Consider the following 23557-nt stretch of genomic DNA (forward strand, 5'->3'; position numbering starts at 1 on the left):
CGCAATCACCCGCCCGCCGTCCCGGCGGTCCCGCAGCTCGCGCGCATCTCCCTCTTAACCCACCTCTAACATCACAATAGGGAATTCCTACAACTAAAAAAAAGCGCGTTCGTCCGGTTCCCGCTTTGACTGGCGGAGGAGTGCTCGGCAGCGCGTCGCGCGTCGGGCCATGCACTGCATCTTCGACGTGGCCGTCACATTGGACTCCGAGTACGAGAAGATGATGGCAGAGTACCTCCAGGCCGCCCACGTGCAGGAGGTGGTCGACATCCTGCTCGAGCTCGACAACACATCGTCGCGCCACTACTCGATTGCGATCAGGCGCGCACTCAGCCCCCCGCGTTGCGCCCGCCCGACGCCTCCGCCGCAGCGCTCGCCGCTTTCGGAGCCTTCGCCGCCGCCGCCGCTGCTCAGCCACGGCGACGGACCGCGCTCCGCAGCTTGCACGACGTGCTGGACTGGGACGGCGCGCGAGGCGCGTGGCTCGGCACCTTCCTCGTGCACGAGCCGAGCCGCGCGCTTCCCCTCTTCGAGGAGGCGATCCGTGCCGTCCAGCGCTCCGTCATGGCGGCGCACGAGGACGGCCACTTCATGTCGGTCAAGCCGTCGGTCCACGTGCGCCGCCCGCGCTCGCCCCAACCGCCCCTCACCCGATAACACACCGCCAAGAGTCTCCCGAGATCCCCATATCGTCCGATGCCCCCAGGCGCGGCTCTACCGGCTCCCCCACTGCACCGAGCTGCGCAAGCTCAACGTCTCCTCGCTGCGAGCCGACGACTCCAACTGCCTCATCCAGGTGCCGGGCACGGTGATTCGCACGGGGTCAGCTCGAGCCTGCAGCTGGCCGAGCGAGGGCGAGATCGGCCGAGATCAGCCGAGATTAGCCCGAGCTGTAGGCAACTCAAGATGCTGCAGCTGTCGCGCGAGTACGAGTGCGCCAAGTGCAAGTTCCGGCGCAGCGCGAGGGCGGCAGCTCGAGCGGTGGCGTGTGGACGGCGCGGCTTCACAGCACGCTGTGGACAGGCACACGGTGCGGGCGGAGCTCGAGGAGCGGCACCAGATGTCGCTGCCCGCCGAGTGCACCGCCTCGGGGGGGACGGGCAAGCCCTGCGGCGGCACCAAGTCCGCAGCGCCGACGGCCCGCGAGAGGCCCGTGAGAGGAGTGGCGAGTGGCCGTGATCGGAGGCCTCTGGTTGCGAGTTCAGGTTCGAGCTTGTCGACGGGAGCGAGGAGTGCCACGACTACCAGGAGGTGCGCATCCAGGAGCAGGTGCGTGCGCCGGCTCTAGCGGACAGCGCTAGAGCGAGTGGGCGGGATGCGAGTCGTGAGTGGTTGGCTCGGGCCGAGTCCGGCGCCTCATCGAGTCCGGCGCACTTGTCCGGCGCACTTGTCCGGCGCACTTGTCAGGTGCACCGGCTGCTCGTCGGCTCGATCCCGCGCTCGATCACGCTGCTGCTGCAGGACGGCTTCTCTGCGCCAAGCGGTGGACGCCGCGACTCTCGCTCACGAGTGGACGGCCGGTGACAGGACGACCTCATCGACGCGTGCAAGCCCGGCGACGACATCACCGTCGTCGGCACTCTGCGCAAGCGCTGGCGGCCCCTCTCGCGCGGGAACAGGCCCGACGCGGAGCTCGCCATCGACGCGCTGCACGTGCACGTCCACAACGATGAGGTGCATGCCCGCCCGTGTACTCCCAGCAGTACGAGGGGGCCTCAAGAGGAGTAGCGATGAGGCTGGCTCGGCGAGCGCCTCGAGGGAGCCTGGGTGGGCGCCAGAGGACTGTCTGAGGACCGTCTGAGGACTGTGTGAGGACTGTGTGAGGACTGTGTGATGACTGTGTGGCGAGCGGTGGGTCAGGTTGGCTCGGCGCGCGTCTCGAGGGAGCTCGGCGCGGAGTTCGAGGCGTGGTGGCGGGCGAGGCGCGAGGCGGGCATGCCCCTCAAGGCGCACGGGGGCGAGACTGCTGGACGGAGACCGGCCGAGACGGACTCACCAGTCACACACCTTCCCGCTCAAGGCGCGAGACGAGATCGTCGCGATGGCGTGCCCGTCGCTCGCAGGCACGTCCCATGTCCACCGGAGCCGCCACCTCGGCCGCACCTCGGCCGCACCTCGGCACCTCGGCCGCACCTCGCCTCGGGATATCGGCGGCAGGCATGCACCTCGTCGCTCGGCCTCCTCCTCACCCTCACACGATTAGTGAATCAGCCGGCTACCTCACAGGCATGTACCTCGTCAAGCTCGGCCTCCTCCTCACCCTCATCGGCGGCGTCTCACACACCGACGCGAGCAGCATGCGCGTGCGGGGAGAGTCTCACCTGCTGCTCGTCGGCGACGCGGGCACCGGCAAGTCGGCGCTGCTGCGCCACGCCGCGCGCCTCTCGCCGCGCTCCGTCCTCACCACCGGCATCGGCGCCACGTCGGCGGGGCTCACCTGCACCGCCATCCGCGAGCCTGGAGGCGGGCGGGGCGGCTCGAGGAGACGCGAGATGGCGCGGGGTGGCGCGAGACGGCCCGAGGCTGCGGCGAGTAGGCGAGTGGATGCTCGAGGCGGGGGCGCTGGTGCTCGCCGACGGGGGCGTGTGTGCGATCGACGAGTTCGACTCGATCCGCGAGCACGACCGCGGCGCGATCCACGAGGCGATGGAGCAGCAGACGCTGTCCGTCGCAAAGGCGGGAGATAGGGGGAGATATGGGGAGATATGGGGAGACACTGTCCGTCGCAAAGGCGACCGCCTCGCGTGCACGCTGCGCGCTGGACCCTACGAGATCGGCCAGGGATGAGCCGGGGTGCGGCGTGCGGCTAGGCGGGCCTGGTCTGCAAGCTGCGCACAAAGTGTTCCGTCTTTGCCGCGTGCAACCCAAAGGGCAAGGGGTGCGAGCTGTAGCTGAGATCGAGACCGAGCCGAGATGTAGCTGAGATCGGGCCGAGATCGGCCGCGACCACGCCGCGCAGGTACGACCACGACCGCTCGATCTCTGTCAACACGGGCCTGCCCTCGCCCCTCCTCTCGCGCTTCGACGTGGTGCTCCTTCTCCTCGACAAGAGCCGCGCCGGCGGAGGGCGCAGCGAGGAGCACGACCGCGACGTGGCGCAGCACGGAGCTGCTGGCGCGCGGAGCCAGGGCTGAGAGCAGTGTCTCTTCACACCTCGCGGCGTGAGCAGGCGCAGCACATCTTGCGCGAGGCGTGCGGCGAGGAGGGGCCGCCGCCGGAGCCAGACGCAGCGACGTGGCCGCTCGAGAAGATGCGCGCGTACGTCGAGTTCGTGCGCGGCTCCTTCCGGCCGTCTGTCACGCCGCCAGCGCAGCGCGCGATCGTGGCGTACTACTCGCACCAGCGGCAGGCCGACACGACGAGCGAGGCGCGCACGACGATCCGGCTGCTCGAGTCCGCGGTCCGGCTCGCACAGGCGCACGCGCGGCTCATGTTCCGCGAGGAGGTGACCCTGCTCGACGCGATCTACGTCATCGTCGTACTCGAGTCGTCGACGCTCCACTCGCGCCTCGCGGGCGGGAGCATCTGCGCGCTCACGTCGATGTTCGACGAGACGCCCGACGCGACCTACCCGCTGCTGCGTGATAAAATCCTCGACTCGCTCGGCATCGACGCCGAGGGGAGGCCGCTCCGGCAAGGAGGAGGGGGGGGGTACCCGGGAGAACGCCTGGGCGGGTACATGTGAAGTACACTGCCTTCCGCCTTCTTGGACTTGGTCGCATCTCCCATGTCTCCGTGATTGTGCACAATCGTTCAAATATTCACTTTTTACGCCCCGCGAGCCGACTCGAGCGTACCACTCCCGCTGGGGAATGGCCTTGTGTCGTGATATCCCTAGGGCCTCTCCCGGGGCGGGCTCGCACCTCAACCTCTCATAGACCAGAAAGAGAGAAAGAAGCGCTATCGCGTATCGGTATTTTCCTCTCTCTTGGAGCACTTTTTTGCACACTTGGAGTGCAGTTGGCACAGGCAGCCTCACATCCAGGGCCAGGGAGCTAAGAAGCGCATCCAGCGGGCCGGATGATCGGGATCGGGCTACGGGCTAGAGAGCCCTGACCCCTAGGGGGGGTCGGGGGGTGCGCGTTCGCAGGGAAAGGGCCGTAAAGTAAACACGGGTCTCCCCGCGAGGGTTAGCTCTGCGCTCCGGGTTTCCCCTAGCAGCGGAACGCCCCCTCTACTCGGAGCTATTAAACACCAGACACTAGCACGACAACACACACATTCCTCATTGACATCACCACTCGGAACCCCCCGCTCCGCGCACGGCCTCCTCTCACCCCCACTCCGAGGGGGGGCCTCCCTCCCCTCGGTCCTCCCTCCTGTTCGCTTTCCGACGGTTACGCGACGGCTGTGGGGCCCGATCTCCCCTCCTAGCCTTCTTTGGCCGCGGCCCCGCCGTCGTTTCGTCTTCTCTGTCCGATCCCGTTGACTCCGCCTCCGGCGACCCCGCCCCCGACTCCCTGGGCGAAGGCGGCGGCATTGGATCGTCCCACCGCCCCTCCTCGGGAGGTCGCCACTTCTCCCTGGTCGACGAATCGCGCCCGCACCCGCGGCCTTTCTATCGTCATCGGCTCGCCCCCCCCCCCTCCGCCGGCTCCTCTTCAGGCTCGGGGAGGCGTGGCCCTCCCTGCCTGCCGAAGATCCCGGTGGTCCGGCTGCCACCGCGACGGGTCTTCCCCCGGTGAGCTCATACGTCCCGACTCCACTCGCAGAGGCCGCGTCAGCTCATCTCTCGCCCTCTCCGACAACTGACCCCAAGCCCCCCCTGGGGCCCTCCGGCCTCGGCCTTCCGGCTCGCCGCGGCGGGCCCGACATCGGATCGCGGCAACTCCCCTCCCCTAGCTCCTCCTCCCGGGTACTCCAGCCTCCGGCGGGGCGGTTCCGGATCCCTTAGGTTATTCCGAGCGGGTCCATACGGTGGCGGCCCCGCCGGCGGCGGGGGTGGAGGCGGTGGCGGGGGTGGCGGGTCTCAAAAGTTGAAAAATTCTTCTCAAATCCTCCGACGGACAGCGACACGGGCAAATTTGCCGCTGTCAACACAGCGCAGTACCTGCCATACACAATGGATTCTCGCCCCGTCTCCGGACTCGCGAGGTCGCTCTTCTACCTGGTGACGGCCGTCAACATGCACTGCGAGGCCTCTCTCGGCCTACTGAGGTGGGCCGTCGAGGTGCAGGGCTGGCCGTGGCCTTGGCATGCGGCACAACTCTCCTCAGCAGATCGTGTCGCACGACTGGCCCGTCCAGTCTGACGAATAATCCCCGACGACGGCCGGGTACGCCGCGTCGCAGTTGGACTGGCACGCCGAGAAAGCCGAGCTGCAACTGACTGTGGCGTAACGCGACGTGAACTGAATAACATCCTCCGAAGACTCAAACTCGCGGGCGCACGCGTCAAGCCGCCGCCTTACGCCCAGCCGGCGCCGCTGCTCCGCCTCGTTCGAGAGGGCCGCGATCGCCTCGTCCGCCCTCGCCATGTACTCCTCCACCTCCTTCTCGCTGCCGACAGAGATGGAGGCGCAGACGGCGTCCCCTTCGCAGATGTCCGAGGCGAGGCTTCCTGAAGGGCGAGGCGGGGAAAGACTGGTGGCGGGAGGGGTCGGGCGGGGGGGGCGGGTTTGGTGGTGGTGATCGGGGCTGGCAGGCGCGCACCGTTGACGTAGTTGAGCTGGGCGACGCCGTCCTGGATGAGGAGAATGGTGTTGTCGAGGTTGTGAAAGACGAAGACCGCGTGCGTCTCCGAGTACCTATGTTCGGGCGAGAGGGGCTGTGAGGGCGAGGGGGCGGCGGCGGAGAGGGAAGGCACGGGCGGAAGCGGACCACTTCACTTCCATCACATGGTACGAAACCTTTACCGTTGCCCCGTTCTCGGGAAGCGTCAGGTCCACGGCCACCGTCCTCTTGAGCATGTCAAAGCCCATGGCGGGCGCCGCGTACAGCGGCAGGTGGAAGAGCGCGGGCCCGGTGCGCACGACGTCGCCGTTGAGGTCGACGAGGTAAGCGTGGTCCGCGTGCGTCTCCTTGGCGAGCTCGGCGGCGCCAATCGCGAGTCCGAAGAGCGAGGCGCCGAGCAACGCAATGAACAGCACCGACGCAAGCAGCGCCTTGCGCAGCCAATCGCGCTGCTCCTTGATCTCGCGCTTCTCGCGCTCCTCCTTGCCCTGCGCGGGGGGGGGGGGGGGGGTCCTTAATGCAACGGGGGATGGGGGGGGGGCAGGCAGAGGGGCTGGGGGCAGCGGCGCGCCAGGTCCTCGGCCATCTCGAGCAGCTCACCAGCGTCGAGCGTGTTGTTTCCATCTTTGTCGTACGCCTTGAGCCTCTCGCGCGTGGAGCGGAGACTGACACTCATCTTGGAGAGGCTCAGCTCCCCGAGGTTGACGCCTGCGCACGCGGCGGGATTGTGGCGGTGAGGCGGGCGATCACGTTTAAAGCGGCTCATATGAACGCGCACCGGCTTTCTTGGAGGGGCTCGTAGATTTACGCGAGCTTGGGGAAGATGGTCGCGATGCCGGTTGCTCCGTGTCGGCGGGTTCGGACGCGGAGGTGCCGGGATCGCCGCGTTTCGGCGAGGGCTGTGGCTCATGCGAGGGCGAACGCATGGCTAGCAAGCAGCGTACGTACGGGCCACACCCAAACCGGAGCGCGCTCGGTTTGATCGCCGCAAACCTCGGGGCGGGCGTTCCCCCGCTCACGGGGTCCCCCCTGCCCTGGGGGCGAGGGAACCCGAGGAGCCTCGGCGAGACTGCGTCAGCGGTTCCCACAGCAGGCTGGAAGTGACTCGCCAGTCGCCCCCCCCCCCCCCCCCCAGTAGGTTACTCAGATCTCAGTCTCCCAGCTGCTGCCAGGTGCCAGCCGTCGGCAAGCAAGCGGCGGTGAAGCCTGGTCCATGGCCGGGCAGGCGCGCCGCAGGCGAAGCGCTCTTGCGCCTTCTTTCGTCCCTCGAGCCCTTCACGTTCACGGGCGTAATGATACAGTCTGTTGCGGGCATTAAGAAAACAGGATCCCGCGGCACGCCGCCGTTTCTAAGCCTTTCCACACACCCCACACACCCCACGCCGTGGTTTCTTAGCCTCGGCCGGCACCCCACAGGTGAGTGAGACGGGATCTAGGAATGTTTAGGTAAAATGACAATACGGAAGCGCTGGACCGCTCCGGATGTCGCCAGTCCGACTTCTGCCACCCACTTGGGATGACAGGAAGACGCACACACCTCCCATCCACACCGCCCAGAACACCGCAGACTTGCTTGGGCAAAATGTGACCCGAGCCGCCGGGTGCCCGCAGCGGCCTCGCTGGACCAGAAGAACCGGTCCGCGAGTGCTCCGCAGCAGCCTCGCTGAGCCAGAACGTCGGCTCGCGAGGTGGGGTGCTAGTATGAGCCCGACCCAGGTCGTAGTGTTCTTGCTCCCAGCGCTTGCGCTTCGGCGGTTAGTGGTGCACTAACCTCCGAGAAACCCTTCGGGTCGCTCCTCATCGCAAACCCTGTCAGCAGAGTCTCCTACGGGAATGTACGTAAGAGCTACATACACTGAAAATGACAAGTGCGCGCGCCGCAGGCGAAGAGAAATTTTGAGCGGGGCTCCTGTTCACACTCGTGTGTGGGCCCTTTCTCGGGGCCGCGCCTGCGGGGCGCCGCGGTTTCTTAGATTTTCGCGGAAATCGCTCGGCGTGGTTTCTTATAATGGTACGTTTTCTTAATGCCCGCAACAGACTGAAGGCGAGACGGCGTCAATTCCGACTGCGTCAATTCCCTATTTCCGTCGCCGTGCCTCCTGCTGTGGTCTGTGGAGAGGGGTAAAAATGCCACAGTAAACGCGGGAGCTATCATTACGGAAAGACGTACAACGCGTGGGAGATGTTCACCGGGGAGACGGGCAACAGAGACACGCGCCGGGGAGAGACATCTCGGCCTACATCTCGGCTACTTTGCGGATCTGTATCAACTACGCGGCAAGCTCCTCAGGTGGGCGAGGAGCAGGTGCTGCTCGAAGTGCACCAGGCGAGTCGCCGCCTCCTCGGCCGCCGAGAGCAAACCGCCCTGCAAGCCCCGCGCCGCCTGCTCCGCGCTGCAGGCGTAGCCCCGGAGGTGGCGCTCGAAGAGGGAAGCGAGCCGCTCGCGAACCGCCGCCTCGCGCGCGATGGGCTGCCGCAGCGCATCGGCGGGGTCGGCGGCGTCGGCCGCCAAATGTCCTTCGAGCTCCGCCTACTCCCGAAGTGCTGCGGAGACCTGGTCGAGGTCGCATCCCCCCCGCCCCGGGCTGTCGGGCAGCCGTCGCCTCCCCGACGAGTGTCGCGCGCAGGGCGAGGTAGAGCGGGCTGCTCTCGAGGCCCACGTCCGGCACCCACCACGCCTAAGCCACCGGAGAGGCTCACGCCCCCGCGCGCCAGGCGGGGCAGCGGCCGGGGCGAGACCGCGCACCTCGAGCTCGTCGTCGTATCCGCGTGCAGCCTGCGCCGCGACGAGCGACCTCCTCCACCCCTCGCCGCCCTCGCCGCCCTCGCCGCCCTCGCCGCCCTCGCCGCCCTCGCCGCCCTCGCCGCCCTCGCCGCCTCCCGCCCACAGCTCAAGCTCCGGCACGCGCACCTCGGCGGTGTGGACGACGCTCGTCGCGTCGAAGAAGCCGTACCGCTCGAAGAGGTCGAGGTGGTCCGCGTCCGCGTCGTAGCAGAGGGAGACCTCGTCTCCGCGCTCGAGCGCGTAGTTGGCCACCAGCCGCACCGCCCCCCCCTCCTGCTGCAGCCGCGCCGTCGCGCCGACAGACGCGTGGTTGGCCAGGTCGAGGACCTGCTCCACATCACGCGTGAGTGGAGTTCCCATTCTTTCGTTGAAGATAGGCGCGTGCTCGGCGAGGTCGACGGACCGGGATCAGCGCGCGGCCATCCTCGACGGCGAACGCGCGCGTCTGCAGCGCGAGCTTGCCGTGCAAGTATTGGCGCAGCGACAGCGACGGCAACTCGCCCGTGTCTGCGAGCGCCGCATACTCGCGCAGCATCTCGCGGCGACTGCGGCGGCTCCGCTCGAAGGAGAGGCTGCCCGCCGCGCGCTTCGCCTCCTCGCTGCCGTCCTCCCACAGCGCCATCAGGGAAGAGGTTGCCTCGTCGAGGCTGAAGAGCTGACGGTAATACTCTGCGTGCGGGTGCGCGTCGCTGCAGCAGAGGAGAGCGAGTATCAGCCGACCAAAGGCATCGTCGGCGGGAACCATCGCCGCCGCCCTCTCGGGCACGTGAGCCGAGGTCAGGCACCTGTCATCATCATCTCATTCATCAGTCATCGTGGCTGACTAGTTTGCTTCTGCTTGGGCGGAGGTCCGGCACCGGCTCAGAGGGAGCTCTAGCAGCACCTCGTCCGCACCCACCTGCTCACGGCACAGCGCGTGAACGGACGCTGCCCACAGCCCCGAAGGGTTTCCTCCCACCACGCCCGCCCGGCTCGTCGCCACCACGAGGCAGACTCCGCGGCTCGGCGTGAGGCGCGGCTCGACGGCGCACCTGATCACAGCAGCGGCGACGTGGGGACGCCCTTCACGCTGCTCGGCGTGACGCGTCGGCGCGAAGGCGCACACTCTAGGGTCGAGGTGGAGCCACGAGCGAGCTACCGCCCTCATCCGGCCCTCGTCGCCGCTCGCCTGGTGAGTAGCCGAGATCGCCCGAGGTCACCCGAGGTCACTCGAGGTCGCCCGAGGCCGCCCGAGGTCACTCGAGGCCGATTCGCCTCGCCTGGTCGCGGAGCACGCCCATCGACCGAACGCCGCGCTCCGCCGCCCACGCCTCCTCCCCCCCCTCGCGGACCACGCACGCGACGCACACGCCGTGCTCGCCAAGCAGCGAGGACAGCTGCAGCGAGGACAGCTGCAGCGAGGACAGCTGCTCGCGCCCCGGCGGAGACTCCTCCGCCATTTCCGCCGTCCCCTCCCTCTCCTCCTTGTCCTTCTCCTCCGCCTCTCCCTCCACCTCCTCCTCCTCCGCCTCGACGATACACACGAGCGCGTCCCGGCTGCACGCCGCGGCGGCAAGAGCGTCGAGCAGGCCGTGGAACCTCCACAACGCCTCGACGCTCGCCCGGCCGCACATGACCTGTGCAGAGCTGGACGGTGGGAAGAGACGCTGTCCGCAGGGCCCTCCACGTCCGCCACACCGCACATCACCGACGCCGCGGCTGGCTTGGCGCGAAGCAGCGCTCGCAGCCACGCCGCGTGCACAAAGAGCGCCGTGCAGTGGCCCTCGCCTCCGCCGCCTCCGCCGCCCTCGCCGCCCTGCCGTGGAGATGAAGGCGGCACGTCACGCCACGCCATAGGAAGCCGCTCCCTCTCGCCTGTTCACCAGAGCTGGCGTGAAGAGACGCTCCTCGCAGAAGCGAGGAAGCATCACACCCGCCAACGGCTCCGGGTCGAAGCGTAGATGGTTTCGAACCGTCGAGGATTGGCGGCAGCGACTCCGCCAGCGCGGGCCGTGCCTGTTCCAGCGGCTCATATGTGGATCTCGGCTGATCTCGGCTGGTCTCGGCTGGTCTCGGCTGATCTCGGCTCATCTCGGCTGGGTTCGCACCTGCTGCAGCAGCTCGCGCAGCGAGAGCGCGAAGCCGGGCCACCGGGTGCGCAGGTGCGCCCAGGCGGTCGGCAGGGTGGCTGGCGTGATGAGGCCGTGAGAGATGGCGCAGGAGAGCTCGACCTGCGAGGCGAGACAAGGCGAGGTGAGGATGGGCGAAGCTGGACGGGAGAGGGCGCAGGAGAGGTCGGTTACGGACGGCGTGGGCCTACACCTCGCGTACATCTCGGCACATCTCGCGGCACATCTCGGCTGATCTGGTGGCGAGATCACACGTTGAGGACGGCGTGGTGCCAGCCCGCAGGCACGTAGACGAGCTCGCCGGCCCGCTGGAGGCACTCGCGGACGCGCAGCCTGCTCGCAGCACGCCGTGAAGAGGCGCCCTTCACGGCTGGAAGGACCTCTCGCCCCGCCCCGCCTTCCCTCTGCGGCGGCTGCTCGGAGAGGCGCGAGGTGGGCTTCGAACCAGCTGTCGACGCCGTGGCTGTACGGCGCGAGACCCAGCCCGTGCACGTCGGTGTCGGGAGGCAGCAGCAGCCAGCGCTTGCAGCCTATTGCCATACCGCCGTCGGCGCCTCAGGCCGTCTGTGCAGAGCGGTGCATCACTCGCAGCTGTTGCGGTTGTGGACCGAAAAGGCAGACGCTCCAGCCGCAGGTCATGCGTGTGTCATCGTGGAGCTTGCTGCCCGTCCTGGGTCCGCCGACGAACCAGTGTGGCCGGCTGATCGTGCCGGGGATCTCGTCGAGCGCGTCCGCAAAGCCGGGAGGCCGGGTGTAGTCGCTGAGTAGGACGGCTTTCTCTCCGTTGAACGCAGTCTCGACGAGGTAGCGACCGCCGTCCTGCGCAGTTTCAGCGAGGAAGTCGGCGAGCCTCGTGTGCGTGCCAGCGGCGACCTCAAACTCGAGATGGCCGTAGTGCTCGGCTAGCAGCGAAGGGCTCCCCCAACGTGACGCGGCTCGCCACCCGTCGGCGACGCCGCGGAAGAGCTTTGGCTCATCGTCCGCTACAAGCTCGCTCTCGGTGAGCTCGGCCAGCGGGTGGCGTCGGATGGCAGTGGCGGGAGGAGGCTCTTTGGAATGGTCGGACATAGACGCGCTAGTAGCTGGCGCGATTTGGTGCCAAGCACGATTCGCCGCGTTTTTCTTGCGTTTTTCTTGGAGAGAAAAAGAATTTTATGCCGCAGATGGCTTGTGGCAGGGGCAGGTGTCAGGCGCGGAACCGAGCCGGGGTTGTTAGGGGCTTTTCCTCCTTCCCACTGTTTGCTAATGAGGGATGAATTCGCGCCATCCATAGTTGTGGACCGACGGACGCCGTTTTACATACCGACGGACGCCGGCGATATGACGATCGGCGCCCTGCTTGCGTCAGTGGCCTCCGCCACCCGAGTCACCGAGCGGCAGCCGCCGCAGCCGGACGACGGGGTGAAAGACGACGGGGTGAAAGGGGCCTTGCACGGTGCGCCGAAGCCGGTGACTCGGGAAGAGGCTTTTGCTCTGGCGGCTGCGTTAGCAGGTGCGCCGCACGCCCTGCCCAGCCCTGCCTCCTTATCACAGCCCCCGCATAGTGACGCCGCCCTCACCCTCTGCAGCATCCACCGGGACGACGGTAGACAAGGACGAGCACTTGCGCACATTGCAAGACGAGTACTACTTCAGGTATACACAGACTCTGCTGCCGTCGGACGAGCGCCGTAAGGAGCTGTGGGCAAAACTGCGGACGCAGTGGCACCGGGCCAATGACGATCCAAACAGGCCCTCGCGGCGCAGCCACAAGAGGCGCAACGCCGACACCACCAACGAGGCGATTCCTGCTGCCCGACCACGCGGTGCATGGTCGCAGGCGGCGATTGCCGCTGCCGCCCCCATGCTTTCAATCGCGCAGGCTGCCGCTGCCGCCCCCATGCCGCTGCCGATGCCGGTTCTTGCCGCGCAGACTGCCGCCTACGTCGTCCCCGGCCTTACCTACCCCGCCACTGCCCTCGCTGGCTTGTCGCTGTTGCCGTATCTCAGCCAAACCGCCGCCGCTCTCGGGCAGCCTGTGTACTATGCCATGGCAGTAGAGCGAACGAGATACCAGCTCGAGCTTCATGCACGGACGCAGCAGGCCGATGCAGCGAAGCAGCAGGCCGATGCAGAGCTAGCCAGCGCCATAGCCAGAACCCAGGTTCTCGAAGCCAGGGTTGCGGCGATGGAGGCTCAGCTGAATACCGACCCGCCGGCGCCGCCGCCGCCGCCGCCGCCGCCGCCGCAGCCGGCGCCGCCACCGCCGCCGCAGCAGCCGCCGCAGCCGCAGCCGTCGCCTCGATCGGACTTTGGCCTCTGGCTGCTGCCTCGCGACAGAGGACCGATTTACTTGAGGCGAAAGGGGGCCGCAGAGTGGGCCCGGTGGCACAAGCAGAGCCAGTCTGGTCCATGCCGGCAGCCCTCAAAGCCCTTGCCCGTTGCGGACATCACCACCTACCCGCCCGCGGCACAGCAGCAGTTTGAGGCTGAGGCAGAGAGGAGGGCATCCGAGGCGTTGGCGGAGGCAGCTGAGGGTGAGAGCGAGGTCGAGGGGTGCATCGACCTGGACGAAGAGAGTGAAGTGGAGGAGGTGGCACCGCCACCGCCACCACCACGCGTCTCTTTTGTGGTGTCGGATGGCGAGGACGAGGTGCAGGGCACAGCATCAGCGGGTGGCCTGCACGAGCTACCGCACCTTCGCGCGTGTTGTTTACAACACCCTTTCGTGCGGACCCACGGCAAGCGGCCGCACCAGGGCAATGCTGCGACTTGCAGCCGTTGCTACTGCTACATCTGCGATCGGCCTGCCGCGGAGTGCCCACGGTGGCGGAGCGAGGACCCGAAAGCACCGAGCCACTGCAATGCACATAGCGGGCACAAGCAGTGGCGGCTGCTGCAAGGCCGTGCCAAGAGGCAGCGCGAAAGGGGTGTGTCGGCGTGAGGTTTGTGCTGTGAGGTTTGTGCTATGTTGACCTCTCTGTCTCTCCCGTCTCTCCCGCCCCCGCGGCCGCGCGTGAAATAGTATTCACTGGTGTTGCCGTTAGGATGGTGTGCGCGCCAGTCCACACCCGCGCGAAAAGAAAATGTAAAGCTTTAGTCCTGCATCTTCTGCGGATATTTCTTTTCGTGGAACAGAGATCTCAGTTCCAAAAAAAACGCGGCTAGGGGCTCTGTGGGAGATTCATTCAGATGGTGCACGCTCCTTCAGACACTTCATCTTCAAAAACTCTCTTACTAATCTCCTATATGTGTCTTGATTTGCCAACAACAAACCTAAAACAATCTCCTATCTCCAGCTTTCTGTGATGAAAGACACGCATATACACGTAGAGGCCTCTCTTGTGGTCTCGTATAGAGGCGCGGGCGTTTACCGCTGCCGTTTATACTGTATAAAGCATTCTCGCCAGGACGCAGGAGCAGAGACTTTCTTCTTTGAGACATTAACACACGACCCGGTACGTAACACGCGTGACCCCCCTCTCCACGGTGGCGTCACGCCTGCACCACTCACCCGTCCCCCTCCTCCGAAAGCCCGATGACGGCGCCGAATGCCTCGAAGAGCGAGCCGATTGGGATGGCGGCGATGGCGATGCCGGCGATGCACATGAACGCGGCGACCGCCCTGCCTCCGAGCGTGAAGTCGCACACGCCCCACTCGCCGCAGAGAAATATGGCCGTCATGTAAAGCGCGTCGGGCATGTGCGCAAACGTCTCTTGCGAGCAGCTGCCCGGGTGCGCCGTGTTGCACGCGGTGGTCGAGGGGAAGGAGAAGCACTCGGCCGGCGAGAGGCCTGTTCGCAGGCGGAGGCGTGAGGAGGCGGCCCCCCTCCCTGGGAGCAGCACTTAGCGCAGCGAGGTGCCGTCGCACTCGCGGTAGTTTGGGTTGTGCTGCTCGAAGAGGAAGAAGAGGGCTGCCCCTCCCACCCAGATGATGAGCGCCATCAGGCCGGTGGCCACCAGCACGTCTGCCGACGCGCGCAGCACGTTGTCGAGCAGCGTGAAGGCGGTGAGGAAGCGCTCGAGCTGCAGGACGCGGAAGAGACGGAAGATGCGGAAGACGGCCGCCGCGTCCGACGAGCTGCCGGCGAGCCCCAGCGCGAGGCTCGCCTGCTGCACGTACCACGGCAAGAAGGAGAGCAGGTCGACGATTCCTGCAGCCGAGACGGGGCCGAGGTGAGGCAGAGATGCTGCCGCGGTGGGCACGGCGAGACGGCGAGCATGCACCAAAGAAGGTCGTCGCGTAGTAGACGGGCGAGTAGAGGTGGCGCTTGTCCTTGGCGGCCGAGAAGATGCGCGCGCAATACTCGCCCGAGAAGACGAAGCACGAGACGGCCTCCAGCACCTGCTCACAAGCAGGCGTGTGAGCAAGCGCGGCTCGCAGCAGGCGACGCGCGAGAGGGCGGTACGTCGAAGAAGTTGTGCGGCTCGTTGCCGACCCACCGGTCAACCTGGCGGGACGTGAGGACGGGGAGGGCGACTCGCGCCCTTCTCTTCCCTCCCTCCACCTTCCCGCCCCCGCCCGCCACCCACTCTCGGGGGGCTGATCGCGGCGGAGGGACGGCCTGCGGGACAGTCTCGGCGGCGACGGCAACGAGGTTCGCTAGGATGAGGACGAGGATGCCTGCCGCCTCGAGGCAGCCGAGAGTCAGCCGAGAGTCAGGGAGCGTCAGGAGTGCAGGACGAGGATACCGCTGCGGAAGGCGCCCGACGCTGCGCTGCGACGCAACGAGCCGTCTCCGTTGAGGAAAGTGTTGACCTGCTCCTGCAGCGCGTCCACCTTTGGCCCCCAGCGAGAGCGCGGCGGCGGCAAGCCCTCCAAGGCCGCGTACGCCGTCTCAAAGTAGCCGTCGCCCGACTCGCCCGTCTCGTGCCGCTCGTCGACCACCTATCCGAGGTGCGGACGAGGTGCGGCCGAGGGGCGGCCGAGGGGCGGCCGAGGGGCGGCCGTGATGTAAAGCCGAGGTATGGCTAAGGAGGAGCCGGCCTGCTGGAACCCCGAGGCGATGAGGCCCGACGGCACCGACACGACTCCGACGGCGGCCACGACCATGAGGAAGCAGGTGACGCGGCCGGCGGCGGAGTAAGTCACGATCGGGTAGTCGCCTGTCTAGAGACGGAAGCGTGAGGCGACGCCGCTCGCGGCAGAGTGGTGGGTCAAGGGTAGTCGGCCAGTGAGGTGGATGAGGGTGTAGAAGGATGCGCCGCCCCACGAGCCGAACCTACACTCCGGGTGAAGTCGGGTCCTCTCGGCTGTTCTCGGGGAGGACAGAAACGCCGCCGCCCCAATCGAGCCGGTCCGCCATCGTGCAATCCTCGATGCAGCCGTACGAGGGTAGGGGGTCGTCGAGCTCGTTCGCCGTGTCGGCGTGCTCGCACAGCCAGAGCAGCGACGAAAAGAGCAGCCACAGCGCGAGGGAGGCGCCGGCGGCGAGCAGGAGGGGCTGCCGCTTGAGCCGGACCACGTCGTCGATGAGGGTGATCGAGGGCACGTACTTGTCGAGCTTGAGCAGCCGCAGCAGCCGCAGCATCCGGAAGTAGGCGTCGTGCTCGTCCACCTGTGCGAGAGGAGCCGAGATGAGCCGAGATTCCTCGAGGTCGGGGCGAGGGCCGCGCGCTGCTCGTCCACCCAGCCGCCCGGCGCCGCCTGCGCGATGTAGAAGGGGATCACGGCGAGGAGATCGACCGCCTGTTCATGAAGCAATCGACGGTCATTCGGCATCTTGGGGGGCGACTACGAGGAGGCCGACCACCGAGTAGAAGGAGAAGACGAAGCGGAGCCGCGCCTGGCCAAGCAGTGGATCGATCATTCCCTCCGGCGCCCGAGGCGATGGGGGAGAGAGAGAGGCGGAGACGCACCCGGCCGCCGCCGCCGAGGTCGGGGTCGGCGGGAGCACTGAGCAGCCGCAGCAGGTACTCGACGGTGAAGAGCAGGACCTGTTCACAGCCAGAGGCGTGAGGAGACGCTGTTCACGGCGGCAGGCACTTGACGGTGGCAGGACCGAAGCCCACTCGGCCGCCGCAAAGAGCGAGCACTCCGTCGTCGCCGCCGCCGCGCCGTCGCACTCGTACTCCGGCAGCGTCTCGAGGATGGCGAGGCCGACCGAGAGAAAGATGACGCCAAAGATGACTCGCAGCGCCGCGCCGCTCGAGAGGGCGGCGTGGATGGCGGCGTAGAGCGGCGGCGGCGCGTCGAGCGGTGTCGCGTCGGCCGCCGCCGCACTCGCGTCCTTGGTGCGCCCCTCGACGAGCTGCTCGAAGGAGGCGCCAACGAGGCCGATCGGGATGCCTGAGGAGTTGGGGGGTAGAGGGTGGGTGGTTCATCACTCGCGGGTCAGGCCGGCGAGGCCGGTCTCGATGCCGAAGAGCCCCGTCGCGACGATCGCCATGAGGGCGGCGAGGAGCTTGCCGGCGGTCGAGTAGTGGCAGAGCGGCGATTCGCCCGACAGGTTGAGCAGCGTGAGCCACATCGCGTCGGGGATGGTCTTGTAGCTGCCGGCCATCTCCGCGTCCAGCGAGCCGCGCTCCGCAAAGTACATCCCCGTGGCGAAGGCGACCTAGCCACAGCACGGCTTCATGAAGAGGCCCCGAAGCACCCTCACAGTGCATCCCCGTGGCGAAGGCGACCCAGACGAGAAGCGCGCCGAAGCCCGCCACCGAGAGCAGCGGCAGCGCCTCGCCGAGCTGCGCCGCGAAGGCGCGCGCCACGCCCACCTCTGCGCGAGGCGGCGGTGCATGCACGTCCATGTGCAGGTGCCGCTCGTCGAGGAAGCGATCGCGCTCCGTGACGAGGTGCCTGCTCTCCAAGTGCCGCACCGAGGCGCGCTCGTTCTCCGCCTAGGGGGCAGCCACCTCGTGCTGGCCACAGTGCAGCGAGGCCCCCTCCGCCTCGTCGAAGTCAGGCCGTGTGTGGACCGCTACCTCCAGCTGCAAACTAGCTGCAGCTAGCAAGGCGCCTCGCTGACGAGGTGCGTCAGGTTGTCGATGCTCGCACGGACGCCCGTCTCGCCGTCCGCTGCCTTCCGCTTCTCGAGCACCACCTGGAAGCCGTTGCCGACGATAGAGGCGGGGATCGCGAAGAAGGCTACGGCGACGAGGGCGACGAGCGTGGCGAGGAGCTTGCCGGCGGGCGAGTGCTGCTGTACGAGCGGGAACTCGCCGAAGAGGTTGAGGAGGGTGAGGAAGAGGGCGGACGGGATCGACTCGAACAGGCTCGAACAGGGCGGTCCGCCCTCATCCCCTTCCTTGGCCGCGCAGCCGGCCTCGGAGCAGTCCACCAGCCCCCACTCGTCGAAGGAGCACGCGCCAGTGTCGACGTCGGGGCAGGCGGCGCAGTAGATCATCTTCGGGTTGCGCCGCTCGGCGAGGTAGTAGAGGGACGAGCAGATGGTCCAGATGACCGTCCCCACAAAGGCGGCCGTCCGCAGTAGCCCGCCGCGGGAGAGCTCCTCGTGAAGCTCGTCGAGCAGCGTGAAGGACTCGACGTACCGCCCCTCCAGCCTCATCATGCGCGCGAGGCGCAGCATCCGGATCGCCTGCGAGGCGGGCAGGTTCCCCTCGATGAAGAAGTCGAGGTAGAAGGGCAGAGTCGAGACGAGGTCGACAAGAGCGTAGAAGGAGACGGCGAAGCGGAGGCGACCGCACGCGCCGGCGTAGGCGGCGTCGGCCTCCGGCGCAGTGGCCAGCCGCGCAAAGTAGTCGACGGTGAAGACTGCGACGGTCAGGATCTCAAACACGGAGGTGCCGAGGAGGCCGTTGTCGTCGTCGTTGCCAAAGAACCACCGGTCGAGGCCTCGACAGCGGTCCGCCGCGCAGAGCTGGTACGGGCCGTCAGGGTTGTACTTCGGGTGGAAGACGGTCGAGAGAACGAACGTGAGCACGTTCAGTCCGATGAGGACTACGGTGACGCGCTGGTAGCGCCGTCCGGCCGTGCTTCGGCCCTCGAGAAAGTCGTAGACCTGGCGGTTGGCCGAACATGGGATCATCCATGCACCGTTCGGCCGACCCGGGGTTGGACTCCTCGCGGCCTCGGTGACACCCTCACTCTCGAGGTTCTCGAGGTGGATATCCTTTGGCCGCGTTGGGTAGCGAGGATTGGTGTAACCCGAGCCACGGAGGCGTGTTTTCTGACGGCCGACCGTCAGTGCACGGAGTTGCCCCTTCTCCGACTGCCCACTAGAGTGTGCGTGTCGAGTGTCGTCATCATATCCTGTCCAGCGTCCACCCATACCGCGTTGGTGTCCAGTCCGAGCCTGGCTGTTCTTCACCTTCCTACATACATACATTAGAGTGTGTCTTGTGTGTGTGAGAGAGCTCCTCGCTCATTGAGACCCATGTCGGCACATGTGTGGACTCGTGGGATTCAAAAAACTTGCTCCTTGCTGCGCGCCATCCTCGCGCGGCCGCTTCTTGCGCCGCGACTGCAACTCGTGAACTGCTCGTGAAGTCGTCGGGGCGACCTTTCGAGCTCTCGCTGGAGTCGCTCCATCTGTTGACGCTTGCGGCGCTGTTCTCGAAACGGGTGCCCCGGCTAGACGACGTCCATGCAAGAGAGCGGCCGCACACTGCTCGGTACCCCCCCTGCACAACTAAGCTCATCCCTGCTGCTAGGGGGGGGGGTCTGACCCCCCCAGCAGCAGAGCGCTGCTGCTGGGGGGGGGGTCCGGACCCCCCCAGCAGCAGAGCGCACTGGACCAGCTCTCCCGCCTCTTCGCCGCCGCCCCCCCCTCCACCCTCGGCTCGTGTTTGAGCGGTACGCTCGAGGTGGTTGTGTTCACCGCGCCTTCGAGCCCAATACACCTTCGTCGTGTCGAGTGCTGGCGTTTTTTACAAACACTTGTGACCATGTGAGTCTATCTTGTAATACCACACGCGCCTATACATCAGTGTAGTCTCATCATCGAGTGATTGCTGGCTTGTGGCGTATGACCTCGCGCGGATATCACCAACGACGAGCATGCGAAGATGGGAACAATATCTTGTACAGCCCGCTGTGCTCCCCGCTGTGCCACGGCGTATGATGGGCTGCGAGAGCCGTATCTTCCCCCCTTGAAGCAGAGGCGCCGCGAGGCACGAGAGGCGTAGAAGAGAGGCTGGCGTGCCCCGCACCTCCCGGTTGGCAGTAGGAGGGCCCGCCGGTGAGACCACTGATTTTGGTGCCGACCATAATTCTCGCCACTGGAACGCATGCTACTTTACAGCTGCTGTCTGTACAGAGATGCCAGCACCCCCCACAGGCAGAGCGCTCCTGCTGGGGGGGGGGTCCGGACCCCCCCAGCAGCAGAGCGCTGCTGCTGGGGGGGGGGGTCCCGAACCCCCCAGCAGCAGAGCGCTGCTGCTTGGGGGGGGGGTCGGCCATGCGCTTAGTTGTGCAGGGGGGGTACCGAGCAGTGTGCGGCCGCTCAAAACGGGCTCTGTAAGAAGCCGAGCCCCGTAATGTCGGGGCCTGTACCGCCGCTTCGTCGTTCGTTCCATACACCACACTGGGGTGGTAACGCCCCCGAACTCGAGGTGCGTGGCGGCACAAGTGTGTCGAACACCGCGGGTGGCCGCCACGCACCTCGAGGCCATGGGTGGGGGCCTTGTATGTAGGGAGTGAGTGTGACCCGCGGTGCTTCCCCCCCCTCCCTCCCTCCCTGCTGCGGCCGCACACACGCGCACACACTGACTCACAGATGCGACGCAACCACCCCTCACAACACTTGTGGGGAGTGCGCGCGCAACCGACCGCAAGCGGGTCGCTCCATCCATCCAGAAATCTCCCACCCAATCAATTCCCCAACCTCTCCCGCGCCTCGCTGCACGCCGGTCTGGCGAGACACGCAAGCTGGGACCGCGGCGTGAGATGAGAGCCTCTGAGAAAGAGAGCATCGCAGCCAGCGCTGAAGATCCGCCCAATTACGATGAATGAAAAGGAAGTATAAGCAACCCGCGAAATGCCCCAAAAATTGCTACCGGCAGGCGAGCAAGTAGTTCCGCATTGGTCGCCGCGCTCTGGTTGCCGCCTCCCCTGAGCATCTCAAACAAAGCAGGGATGGCGATCGAGGCGCGACCTGCGTCAGCAGGACTACCCCTCATCTTCTGGCTCCTCAATTGTGTGCGCAACGCCGGGGCGCAGTGCGGCTTCGCCACCAAGGACCCGCACCTACACTTCGCACATGGAGGCCGGGCAGACTTCAGAGGACGCAACGGGAGGTTCTATACCTTCTTCTCGGTGCCCGGCCTCTCAGTCAATGTCAAGACAGAGGACGCCACCTTCAAAATGCCTGCTCAACACCTTGTTGTTGACGGCTCCTTCATCACCGAGGTGCACGTGGTCGCGCGTGTCGGCGGTGCCAAGCGGAAGCACGCCACCGCCTCGTTCTGGGCCTCAGAGCTCAATGAGTTCAACACTGGGTGGCGGGTCATCAACGGGACCTGCGGCGCCAAGGGGAAGTTTGTCCTCGGCATGGGCGACACTCGCTCATGCGAGGACCTCAAGGTCAGGCTCGGCTTCTCTACCGGAACGTTCACCTTTGGCCAGTGGTTGGTCAAGGTCCAGGGCAACTTTGTGTATGGGCACATGAAGGGGCCAGCCCACCGGCTTGACCTGAGTTTCCGCGGCCGTGGCGACGTGGCAGAGCGCCAGCTGCCGCATGGCATCATCGGCCAGTCCTTCTCGTCGACACAACCGCGGTTTGGCAAGGTGGACGACTACCCGCCGTCGGGCCACTTTGTGACAGATGCGATGGCGGAGGGCGCGATCGAGGGGATGGCAGCCATGTACGAGGTGGCGTCGCGGCACTCTACCCGTTTCGCTTTCTCACGCTTCGATGCCGTCGAGAGCTCGCCTCCGGACGGCACACTCCTGTCCGCCGAGGGGGGAGTCGCTGCAGAGGCTTCTGCCAGCGACCTGGAGGCTGCGCTGCGTGTCGCTCCTCGCCGGCTTGCCGAGTTGCCGTGCTCGCCTCCCTCTCCGCCCCCGCCCCCACCTCCGCTCCCGCCACCACCGTCCCCACCGCCACCCTCGGGCCTGCCGCCGCTCTCCCCGTCGCCGCCGCTCTCGCCGCCGCCGCCATCGCCGCCGCCGCCGCCGCCGTCGTCGCCGCCATCACCGCCGCCGTTTCCGCCGCCAATCCCGCCACTGCTGCCGGGCGAGAAGGTAGCGTCCACGATTGCCTTCACCATCAAACTCGGCACCCTGGGCACGCCGTCAGAGCTCCGGACGCCCCACGAACCACAAACCGCCCTTCCGGCGTCCACAGAGGCAAAGATGTACGGCATCGACGTCACCGCGGGTCAGAGGCCAGAGGTGGTGCGATGGCAGTTGTCTTGCCGCGGGATAATGCTGTTGGCGGGAGGCGCTCCCTTCACCGCCATCGTGCCCGCCATTCCGGGCACGACATGTTCGCTAGAGATGTACGGTAGCAACTGGTATGGTGCCACTTGGGCAGGGCTCGGGCAGAGCGGCCTCGAGCCTACCCTGGCGCCGTCGCCATCATGACTGGGGCGACGACTCGGCGGGAATTGCCTTTGAGCGTCCTCCCCTACTCACCCGCACCCTCGAGCCCACATCTCTACCCACCACACCCCGTCCGTCCCAACCCTGCTTCCTATGTGTACTTTATATCCTACTGGACGTACGCGTTATCCGGTAAGTCTACAACCCACAAGCTCCGCGACTTATGCGATGTCCTTGCTTGTGTGGGTTGTGGGTCGCGGCGGGGTTGGGCTACGGCTCTAAATTGATCCCTGGTCCTCTGGACGATTTTTTCACGGTATCTCCGCGGCGAGGTATATGGCGGGATACCGTACCGCGGGATACCGCGGCCGATACTGCGGGATACTGGGAGATACCGGAAGATGATGACGAGATTACGGGGGGATATCGGGGGATACGCTCGAGAGATACGGGGAGATACGGGGAGATACGGACAAATGTGCGGGGAGAGATACGGGGAGATAGAGCGCTATAGTCCCTATATAGAGAGGGGAATATGTGCGGCTTAACCGTTTTACGGATTACGCGGAGATACTCATACTGACGTAGACGGTAGTGGGTAGAGGGAGATACGGGGGGAGATAGCGCAAAAAAATCGTCCAGACTAGGCGACTATAATTGCCTTTTTGATGGGGCGCCGGTACGTACATACTTGAACGGTATCGTTCATAATATTTTTAACGTAGCAGAAGCAGAGGAGAGTTACTGTCCCTCAGGCCGCATCGCTGCCAACGCTGCGAGGGCGGCGGCGTTGAGCCCGCCTCCTGCGCCCCCCGCCGCCGCCCCGCCGCCGCGGCCGCCGAAGCCGCCTCCTCTGCCGGCGGCGAAGCCCTTGCCGCCGGCAAAGCCCTTGCCGCCCCCCTTGCCGACGTCGCCGTCGCCGCGCCCGCGCCCGCCGCCCCCGAACGGCGCGCCAACCTCCGTCGCCTCCTCCTCGTCCCGGGGGGCAGTTCTGGGCTCGCCCGGCCGAGCGCGGCTCCAGAACTTGGTGTGCATGTCCTGCGAGAAGGAGGCGAGCAAGTGGCCAAGTGGGTGCCTGCGGGGACGCTCCGGCGAGGCTCAGCCGGGAGGAAGCAGAGAGGAGGGCGGCGAGGGAGCCGAGCGCCACTCCACGCCCCACACGGCCGAGTCGTGCGCGTTCGACGCGTGGCCGTGCCCGTGGCAGGAGGAGAGCGGCTCCTCGGGCCGCGTCGTGGACCAAAAGTGGACCGCGCCGCCGTGGCATCCGGAGGCGAAGAGCTCCGCGTGCACCTGTTCACGGCGAGCGGCGTGGAGAGACGCCGTTCACGGGTCCGGGTGTGAAGAGGAGCGCGAGCACCGGGTGCCACGAGAGGGCGGAGACCTGAGACGGGTTGGGGTGGAAGGTTGGGGGAGGGGGTGTGAGGGCGGAAGGCGGAGAGTGTGGAGTGCAGCGAGGGAAGGGGCGGGTCGCCTCGCGCTTGTGCCCCTTGAAGGCGGCGGCCTGAGGGAGGGGGGGGGTGGGGGTCGGATGTGGGGGTAGGCGAAGAAGGCCAGGAAGAGGGGGGCGGGGGGG

General features: G+C 66.6%; 5 protein-coding genes across 5 annotated transcripts in view; 2 read left to right on the forward strand and 3 right to left on the reverse strand.

Annotated features, from left to right (window-relative positions):
- The first annotated feature begins 138 nt into the window (after positions 1–138).
- EMIHUDRAFT_464628 (hypothetical protein) lies at positions 139–3761 on the forward strand. The gene is made up of 13 exons (XM_005766192.1): positions 139–321; positions 441–615; positions 707–822; positions 897–953; positions 1024–1122; positions 1206–1269; positions 1528–1674; positions 1861–1910; positions 2297–2502; positions 2537–2718; positions 2811–2878; positions 2960–3092; positions 3170–3761. Exons 1-13 carry the CDS (start codon positions 170–172, stop codon positions 3683–3685), a joined length of 1965 nt encoding a protein of 654 aa, XP_005766249.1. The 5' UTR covers positions 139–169; the 3' UTR covers positions 3686–3761.
- A 7052-nt stretch (positions 3762–10813) lies between these two features.
- On the reverse strand, positions 10814–11633 carry EMIHUDRAFT_212337 (hypothetical protein; the record flags this gene model as incomplete). Its single annotated transcript, XM_005766193.1, has 3 exons — positions 10814–10898; positions 11011–11095; positions 11174–11633. 3 exons carry the CDS (start codon positions 11631–11633, stop codon positions 10814–10816), a joined length of 630 nt encoding a protein of 209 aa, XP_005766250.1.
- Positions 11634–11885: 252 nt separating this feature from the next.
- EMIHUDRAFT_212338 (hypothetical protein) lies at positions 11886–13488 on the forward strand (the record flags this gene model as incomplete). The annotated part of the gene is made up of 3 exons (XM_005766194.1): positions 11886–12057; positions 12134–12723; positions 12910–13488. The coding sequence occupies 3 exons, from the start codon at positions 11886–11888 to the stop codon at positions 13486–13488; spliced, it is 1341 nt and encodes a 446-aa protein (XP_005766251.1).
- A 566-nt stretch (positions 13489–14054) lies between these two features.
- EMIHUDRAFT_212339 (hypothetical protein) lies at positions 14055–19032 on the reverse strand (the record flags this gene model as incomplete). The annotated part of the gene is made up of 16 exons (XM_005766195.1): positions 14055–14321; positions 14472–14698; positions 14772–14889; positions 14954–14995; positions 15119–15168; positions 15237–15411; positions 15568–15654; positions 15815–16102; positions 16174–16233; positions 16298–16330; positions 16404–16481; positions 16547–16795; positions 16925–17101; positions 17172–17381; positions 17510–18719; positions 19004–19032. 16 exons carry the CDS (start codon positions 19030–19032, stop codon positions 14055–14057), a joined length of 3300 nt encoding a protein of 1099 aa, XP_005766252.1.
- Positions 19033–22700: 3668 nt separating this feature from the next.
- The window catches only part of EMIHUDRAFT_451907 (hypothetical protein), a gene marked incomplete at its 3' end in the record, with an annotated part of 2944 nt that continues 2087 nt past the window's right edge, over positions 22701–23557 (reverse strand). Inside the window, exons 8-12 of the mRNA XM_005766196.1 lie at positions 23456–23487; positions 23342–23365; positions 23129–23274; positions 22942–23059; positions 22701–22748 (exon numbers count right to left, since the gene is read on the reverse strand). Of these exons, the coding sequence (XP_005766253.1) occupies positions 22701–22748; positions 22942–23059; positions 23129–23274; positions 23342–23365; positions 23456–23487 (368 nt within the window). The remainder of the gene's footprint in view (positions 22749–22941; positions 23060–23128; positions 23275–23341; positions 23366–23455; positions 23488–23557) is intronic.

This window comes from Emiliania huxleyi, assembly GCF_000372725.1.
Source record: "Emiliania huxleyi CCMP1516 unplaced genomic scaffold EMIHUscaffold_52, whole genome shotgun sequence".
NCBI classification, from domain to species: domain Eukaryota; phylum Haptophyta; order Isochrysidales; family Noelaerhabdaceae; genus Emiliania; species Emiliania huxleyi.